This window comes from Barbatula barbatula, assembly GCF_947034865.1.
Source record: "Barbatula barbatula genome assembly, chromosome: 3".
NCBI classification, from domain to species: Eukaryota; Metazoa; Chordata; class Actinopteri; order Cypriniformes; family Nemacheilidae; genus Barbatula; species Barbatula barbatula.
In genome coordinates, this window is record NC_136764.1 from 8,148,813 (window position 1) to 8,157,497 (window position 8,685).

At 37.8% G+C, this 8,685-nt stretch overlaps 1 protein-coding gene across 1 annotated transcript; it reads left to right on the forward strand.

The window, feature by feature from the left end:
• The first annotated feature begins 1,449 nt into the window (after positions 1-1,449).
• On the forward strand, positions 1,450-5,920 carry LOC306892391 (macrophage mannose receptor 1-like). Its single transcript, XM_079453465.1, has 7 exons — positions 1,450-1,544; positions 1,630-1,986; positions 2,073-2,399; positions 3,923-4,273; positions 4,359-4,682; positions 4,930-5,030; positions 5,558-5,920. Exons 1-7 carry the CDS (start codon positions 1,463-1,465, stop codon positions 5,624-5,626), a joined length of 1,611 nt encoding a protein of 536 aa, XP_079309591.1. The 5' UTR covers positions 1,450-1,462; the 3' UTR covers positions 5,627-5,920.
• The last annotated feature ends 2,765 nt before the right edge of the window (positions 5,921-8,685 follow it).

Consider the following 8,685-nt stretch of genomic DNA (forward strand, 5'->3'; position numbering starts at 1 on the left):
GCATAAAATGCTTAAGTCATTAGGGTTTCTTAAGTTAGTTACACGAAAGGTAGATTCATCAATCAAGACTTCTAATAAAATTAGTACATTCTTAAAAATGAAAGTGCACTGCCATAGAAAAAAACCTTTTTGGGGTCATTCTCAAAAAACAGTGACTTTCTTACTTCCAAAAGTCAAAAAATGTAATTCAGTTTTCATGCCAAAAATTTGATGATTAGTTTTCACTGGCATGATTACATGGTGACCGATAATAATGGGCAGCTTGAATCTTGTTTCTTTTAAAATTGTCTTATTTACTTATGATTTTCATAGAGTTTTCTGTCATTGGTGTAAAACCAGTATCAAATTCCCATGAAAGGCTCATTTTCCAAAATAACTAACATGATGAGGCACACTAAAATCTATACATTATACCGATAAACATGTATTTTCCACAAAAAATCCTTCATACTGACTCGAACCAAAGCAACACCAATGACGCTTTTAAAGAACCTCACCAAAAACCAACCTTTTAAATAACATTTCCAACTTATGTTAAGGAAAGGGACACTCACCATGTGAGTGCTTCAACAGAGCGTCTTCTCTGTTGACCCTTTGACCTTGTAAGTACTTACTTGAATAAGACAAAATCAAAGGAGAGATATTTTTTGTTTTGTGTTAATAAATAATAATTTTGGTTTGCATTTTTATGCATTTATTAGGCCCTATATTTGCGTTTAATTGGTTAAGTTAATAATTTTTTTTAAAGGAAATGTTTATACACCATACAAAAAAGTTAAACATAGGGATGGGGACATGTGTTTTTTCAAGAGCAAATTTAAAAGATTCAAATTAATTTAGAAAAGAACTGTACAAACCAATAAAGGCTTAAATTACAATCGTCATTATGAAAAGTTTTTGAAAAGGGGTCGAGATGCGTAATAATGGCTAAATCTGTTTTTTTTTCATTTGGTAGCATTTTACATGCCTGTAAAGTGTAGGGAGAGTTTGAGTTCATATTTTGAAAATGACCCTTTTGGCTTCATGGTCCTATACGGAACCCTTAACATCTACAGAAAAGGTTCTTTGTAGTTAAAAATGGTTGTTTGTGGAATATTAAGACATGGCTCTTTTCAGAACCTTTGACACATGTGAAAACCATTTTGCATCTTCATTTTTAAGAGTGAACAAGAAGTTTTCATATTTAAATAGCTGATTTCCATAGTACTCTTGTTTGTATATTAAAATTATTCATAGTCAAAAGAGCAAAAGAGCTGCCTGCCCATGCAACCTTATTTGGACGGAGTGAAGAGATGCAATTTCCACCTTGAGGAATCAGAACAGGTTTAACAGAATTAAGATATGCAAACTTTTTAGAAAAGCTGTGCTATTATTTAAAATAGTTTCATTTTTTAACTGTGTTCTATTTCTTGATCTTTGTTGGTCTTTCTGTTTCTCTAACAGATCAGATGAGTGTGCAGTGATGCTGAAACAGCATAGAGGAGCTGTGAGAGCAATGATGGACATGAGTTTGTTTGTCCTGCTGCTGCTGTTGTTGCTGCCAGGTCGGTATCCTCATTTAAATCTATACATGCATTATATTGAATTACATGTGCACATGCATTATATTAAATATTTTTATTTTAACAGGATTTCTGTGCATCACTTATCTTCCTACACGATATTTTTACTACATAAACTCTAGAATGTCATGGGCAGAAGCTCAGAGTTACTGCAGAATGAAGCACTCTGATCTGGCTACTGTGGATACAAAGAATGATGCGAACAGGTTGCTAGGTGCAGTGAATAATGGATACAAGGGATCAGTGTGGATTGGACTGAAGAGGGCGACACAGAGTAAATGGGGTTGGTCTTCGGGAGATAATACTCTTACACAGTACAGTAAATGGTCTACAGTAGATCTTGATCAACCATGTGGTTACTTTACCAACGGATTTTGGGATGATATGTCATGCTCGACACCAATACACTTTGTGTGCTATAATGGTGAGTAGTAAGTATTTCCTCTGTGTTTGTATTTAGTTAAACTGAGAAGCCATGGTCTTAATTTCTTAATTTTGATCTCTTGATAGAAAGTAATGCATACTTTAGATACTCTTCTGCTAAAACCTGGAGAGATGCTCAGAGTTACTGCAGACAGTATCACAAAGATTTGGTCACTGTTCAGAGCACTGAAGAACAGTCTCGGCTATATCAACTTGTTGGAAATGGGCCATCAGTCTGGATCGGTCTTTTCTCTGACTCTTGGCAGTGGTCTGACGGATGGAATCTCTTCTTTAGAAACTGGGCAATAACACAACCGGTTGCATCTGGTGACTGTGCTGTCATGTCAACAAATAACTCTGGGAAATGGGCTACTGAAGTGTGTGATCTAAAGCGTCCTTTTATCTGCCACACTGGTGAGTTTACCAGTATCGTTTCACATTGAACAGAAAAGTTGTATATCTATATGAGTTTACTGCACATATGTGTGTCTGTTTTTGACTGTCCGTCAGGTCTTCGGTTATTTTCATAGGAAAAACTCAGTTTATTAACTGATGTCACGGTACCATAAACAGATCTTACTATACTATAACGACTGAAGTATCACAATACCACAACGCTGTGCCTTGTTCGTAATTTAAATATTCCAAATTCCTTAATACACAGGTCTAAATGACACATTTTGGATTTAGTAAACTGTATTATACTGTAGACTACAATATTTTGTAGTAATAACTATAGTCATTGGAGAAATTGCAGCAAATACAGTAGCATACTTTAATACAGAATTTACTTTGATAGGACTCAAAAACACTAGTGTCTAGGAATTGTTTTTAAATTTTCCTCTATTAAATACTAATGTGAACATTTTTCACGCAAAAGCGCAACAGATTTACTTTACACTGCAATGTATATAAAGGGAAATATTAGTCGGTGAATCATTCAACCAATTTGATCAAAATTACTGATTTATAAAAGAACGAAGCAAAAGTCTTGATGAACGATCGACTCATTGAATAATTTTCTTGTCCAAGTTGTTCAAAACACAGATTAATTCAGGAGAGGAACGCCCCAAAAAGGCAGATGTACATTTTCAAATGATTGTAAATGCACATATGCATTTACAATCATTTTACTTACAGAACAACGATACATACATTTAAAAAAGCGAAATTGGGGCTATTTATAGCTTTTAAGCCCAATTTTACTTCTGTGTCAGACCTACACGGTAGCCTACACTTCAAAATAAAGGTGCTTAAAAGGTCCTTCACAGTGATGCCATAGAAGAACCATTTTTGGTTCCACAAGGAAACACGGAGTCAAAGGTTCTTCAAAGAACTTTTTTATCATGTGAAGAAAAAAAAAATTCGCCACAAAGAACCTTTAGTGAAACAAAGGTTTTTCGCATGTTAAAGGTTCTTTATGGAAACAAAACTTTATTTATAAATAAGGTGTTATATCCAACTGAGATTAGAACCCGGGTCTCCCATGTAGCAGGTAAGAGCATTACCTAGGTGCCACAAGGTGGTGTTTTAGACCCAAAATGCAGAGACACACACAATAGTTCAGTTCAAGGGTTTTACTTGAAAAGGCAGGTCAAAAGTATCCAGCAAGGAACAGGGCAAAAAACCAAAGTAATCAGCATCAAACACAGGGACAATACTCTGATACTACTCACGGACAGGTTTTGTCAACATGACTTCACCAGTGTCAACTCAAGACTGAGCAAGGAACTAAAAATGACATGGGTATTAAATAGGCAGCTAAACAAGGTTCAGGTGAAACCAACAAATCAATAATGAGAACATGTGACAAAAAGGAAACTATGAGGACCTCACATGGCCAAAAAAGGAACAGTCACATAATTCATGACATAAGGTCAATAAAGTGTGCTCACTCTCTTCATATATCCTTACAATTCCATTTTTCTCCATCAAAGGTCCCAAAATTCGTCAACGTAAATACCAGTATTTAAATGACACTAAGACATGGATTGATACTCGAAATTACTGCAGAGCGAGATTCATTGATATGGCAACTGTGGACAACATGAGTGATGTGAAAAGTGTTATGAACACAGTGGATCCCGGATACAACGGATCAGTGTGGATTGGATTACTTAGGATCATACCCGCACGTTATATCTGGCCTTCGGATAGCACCTCAGTTTCTAAGTACAGTAACTGGAGTCCAGGGGAACCAAATGGTAATTGGGAGTGTGTGAAGAGTTTCAATGGAAGCTGGTTTGATGAGGACTGTGCTCTTCCTCTCCCGTCTGTGTGTTTCAATGGTGAGTCTTTAAATCTGTTTAGTTTTTTGTCCGGTCAATTTGATTCTTGGCTCAGGTTTGGTCCTTCTCCTGTGTTTGTGAACAGACAGCGTCGGTTTTGTGCATATTAACACTCCTTTGACTTGGAGAGATGCTCAGAGTTACTGCAGACAATATCATACTGAATTGGCAAGTGTCAGCAGTCCAGAGCAACAGCAACTGATCAATAATGAAACAGCCGTCTGGATTGGTCTTTTTCTGGACTCTTGGGCGTGGTCTGATGGGATGCCGCTTAACTTCAGATACTGGAAAACTGGATTACCATCCGCGATTACAGAAACTGGTATCTGTGTTGCCATGTCAACAACTGACAATGGAAAATGGACCTATGTCAGTTGTGACCAAAGGTTACCCTATATCTGCTATGGAGGTAAGTGTTTCCAGATGATAACTGAAAACCAAAAAGGCAAGGGTAACACATTTCTTCTAGATACTATTAAAGTAGCAGCATTGCAGAATTAGTTTTACAATTATTAATATTAAAGAAACAGTGTACATTAAAACGGTGAAAAGGGCATTTGAATACAAAAGACACTGTAGACCTTCTATCAATAAGTGGGGCACGTTGTCACGTTATATTACGTTCTGAGGATTATATTTTGTTTGTGTTCCTCTAGACGACAAGTTAATGAAAAGGCAACTGGTCAGACTCAACTTGTCCTGTGGTGGAAAATGCAAGTTAAGTGATGCTTCCCTTCAGACTACAATTCTAAATGCGGTATGTCTTTGTGTACAAAATGAATCAAAATATTTAGGTCAAACTATTTATGTTACATTATGTTTTAGATGAAATGTAATTAACTTGTCACTTATATTTCATCCTGTACATTATGTCCGCACAGCCACAGCCTCTGTTGAACTGACAATATAATAGCACAATTAAAAATAATGGTTTCTAATCATAATTTTTCTATCCAGAAAACCCAGAAAGGTTTTGAAGCTTTTAAGGTTAAGTCTAAAAGTGTGTTTGTCAGTGACTGTTCTTAAAACCTTGAAACAAAATAATTCAATATTAACCCTTGTGTGGTGTTTGGATCTGTGGGAACATTTTATAAATATTTGCTCAAAAATGCTGTTAGTATGTTTTTCCAACATCAACACTTTGTGTTGTTTTAAAAAACGAATGACACTGTGGCAAACATTGGCTAACTAGCAAAAATGTGAACACCCACTATGATATCTAGCTATTTTATGTCCCAAAATTTCTCATCACTTGGTTTTATTTATATTTTTCTGGCTTTCCAGGTAAAGAAAAAGCTACAAAGAATAGGAGTGGGAAACATCATCAGTGTAAGGTGGGGAAGGAACGCATAAGAGGCATTTCATCTGAGAGCAACTGTTCAGCAGGATTAACACACGATAATAATGTCTTGGGTCTAATAATCTATCATTCCCTGCTGTAAACACACTCAAAGAATAATAGGTCAATTATATATTTCTTGTTTTACACTTTGTTCATTTATATGGCATGCATAGATATTTCAACTTACAGACTTAATAATGTAGCTTCTTTAAATTCAGATGAATCTGCAAAAGTTGTTTTTAATGTCACTGGGAAATGTGCATATAATGTATGCTGATATAACAATAAATATATTTACTCAGTACAGAGATGGTATGGTGTCCAATACTGCACAAAAGCAAAAAGACAACTCTAATATCTACAGAAAGTTATATGTGATTAAACTCAATTTTCAAGCTCAGTGGTAAGAGCATTGTGTTAACAACGCAAGGTTGTGGGTTCGATCCTAGTGGATTGCAGATACCTATATAAAATGTTTAGGATAATGCAATGTAAGTCGCTTTGGATAAAAGTGTCTGCCAAATGTAATTAACTCTTCTTAGCCTACAGTAAAAGTTTTTTTTATTTTAACATGTTATAACTGCTTATGCACACCTACTCAGTTCGGCCTCTAGGTGAAGTAGATATTAAGTGTATTGACATAGTAAACCTGCTGTACATTGACGCTTGACACTCTTATAAAAGGAGGTTCTACGAAAGGTTCTTCACAGCAATGACATTAAAGAACCATTTTTGTAACTACAGTACGAGCACACAATAAATCATCTCAGTATCCCCACTTAACTGTTCATTTTCAGTACATATTTTTTTACATTAAACACTGCACGCCGATTACCAACAAAACACAGAAATAGGACTTAGTCATGTCCGGCATCTTTTAGCGATGGCCGCCATCACTGAAATGCAGTTAGCAAACAAACAGAGCGAAACTTTCGTCAGCCGAGTGAAGCGGCATTGATGGGCGTGCTCTTTCTCACGCTGGCTGGTTGACACGTGAGCGTGCTCGTTCACTCGCAGGACGATGCGTGGTTGTGCTTTTCCTGGAGAATTGTCCAATAAGCCTTGTTACGAAACGGGAATCCATGTTCTGTACGAACCCTGGAGGAGTGAATCGAGCACAGACTACGTCATAATACGGTGAACTCGTTTGTATGACAAGTTGAACATTATAAGCTTGGGAAGCCAGCACGTTTAACAGTATAAAGACGTCAGAATGCAAGAAATAGTATGTTTTTTATTTTAAAGGTTTAAGGTTAAAGGTTCAGCCAAAATGGATCTTTCATGGCATTGTAAAGCACCTTTATATTGAATTTAAGAGTATACTAACTGCATGAAGTATTCCTGAAATATACAGTAAGTTCTGTACTAATAAGTATTTTTACTTCGTTACATTACAACACCGACAACAGAGCACCATTATAAATCTCAAATATTAGTTTTACATTTACATTTAGTCATTTAGCAGACGCTTTTATCCAAAGCAACTTACAGATGAGGAAACATTGGAAGCAATTATAACAGCATAGGCAACAAAATACATAACTGCATCAAAAACTAGTCCATTAAAGCCTAGTACAGTATACAAAGCTAAGAATAGTGAGGTTAGTATATATTTTAAAAAAATTATAAGAAGAAGGGGAAAAGAATTATGTTAAATCAATCTGCGACGTGTTGAGGGAAGAGATGCGTTTTTATGCGTTTTTTAAAGATGGCAATAGAGTCTGCTGATCTTGTAGCAGCTGGTAGATCATTCCACAAATGTGGAACAGATCCACATAAGGTACGTGAGAGTGACTTTTTTCCTTTTTGGGATGGTACCACTAGTCGTTGTTCCTTTGCAGACCGCAGGGATCTGGCAGGAACATAGGTCTGCATCAGCGAGTGGAGATACGATGGTGAGGACCCAGTGGGGGTCTTGTAGGCCAGGAGCATAGCTTTGAACTTTATGCGGGCTGCAACAGGGAGCCAGTGTAACCTGATGAAGAGCGGAGTTACATGCGCTCTCTTCGGTTCATTGAAGACCACTCTTGCCACCGCATTCTAGATCATCTGGAGAGGTTTGATTGTGCAAGCAGGAAGTCCAGCCAGAAGCGCATTGCAATAATCCAGTTTTGACAAGACAAGAGCCCGGACTAGGACTTGCGTAGAGTGCTCTGATAGGAAAGGTCTAATTTTCCTAATGTTGTAGAGGATGAATCTACAGGACCGGGTGGTGCCGTTAAGCCGATCATCGATTACCACCCCCAGGTTTCTGGCTGTGCTGGACGGTGTAATAGTTGATGAGCCTAGTTGAATGGTAAGGTTGTGGTGAATCTTTGGGATGGCTGGGATCACATGCAGTTCTGTTTTTGCAAGGTTCAGCTGCAGGTCATGATCCTTCATCCAAAGCGAGATGTCACTCAGGCATGCCACGATGCGAGCAGAGACCATCGGATCGTCCGGTTGAAATGACAAGTAGAGTTGTGTGTCATCGGCATAGCAGTGATAGGAGAAGCCATGCTTCTGTATCCCCCGAGCTGAGGGATGTCATGTAAATGGACATCTGTTATGATAATACTGTTATTATTGGCATGGACACACGTTTTCAGGACACAATTTTTTCTGCACTTATTTGCATGATGATTCGGGAGACACAAGCAACAGTGACCGTTGGCGACAGAAAATGGGAGTGTCTACAAACTTTACGTTACTGATGAGCTACTTTCGGTAGCAACTACCAATAGGAGTAAAGCAGCAGAGCTCCGTCTGTCGTCAGTTACTGCAGGTTTCGTTTATAAATGTCAGATCATGTCAGACCCATGTGTTTTATGTTGAGAAAGGGCATTGTTTTGGTTTTTGTCACACCATGCTCTCTCTCCGGTGTCACGTCCTTTAGCCCCGCCCCCTTGTTTCTCTGTTAGTTCCGCATTAGTGTTTTGTCTTGTCACCTGCCCGCCACCGTCCCTGGTCTATCTTCCCCTTAGTGTTTTATTCCCCTCACCTGCTCCGTGCTAATCCACCTGTCAGCCTGTATGCTTTGCTGTAGCTCAGTGGTAAAAGCATTGTGATAACAAAGCAAGGCTGTGGGTTC

Excerpts from the sequence above, each read along its gene's own strand:
- LOC306892391 (XM_079453465.1), top strand. The coding sequence starts at position 1,463 with ATGCTGAAACAGCATAGAGGAGCTGTGAGAGCAATGATGGACATGAGT. Across the intron at positions 1,987-2,072 it reads ACACTTTGTGTGCTATAATG|AAAGTAATGCATACTTTAGA; the intron begins GTGAGTAGTAAG and ends ATCTCTTGATAG. Across the intron at positions 4,683-4,929 it reads ACCCTATATCTGCTATGGAG|ACGACAAGTTAATGAAAAGG; the intron begins GTAAGTGTTTCC and ends GTGTTCCTCTAG.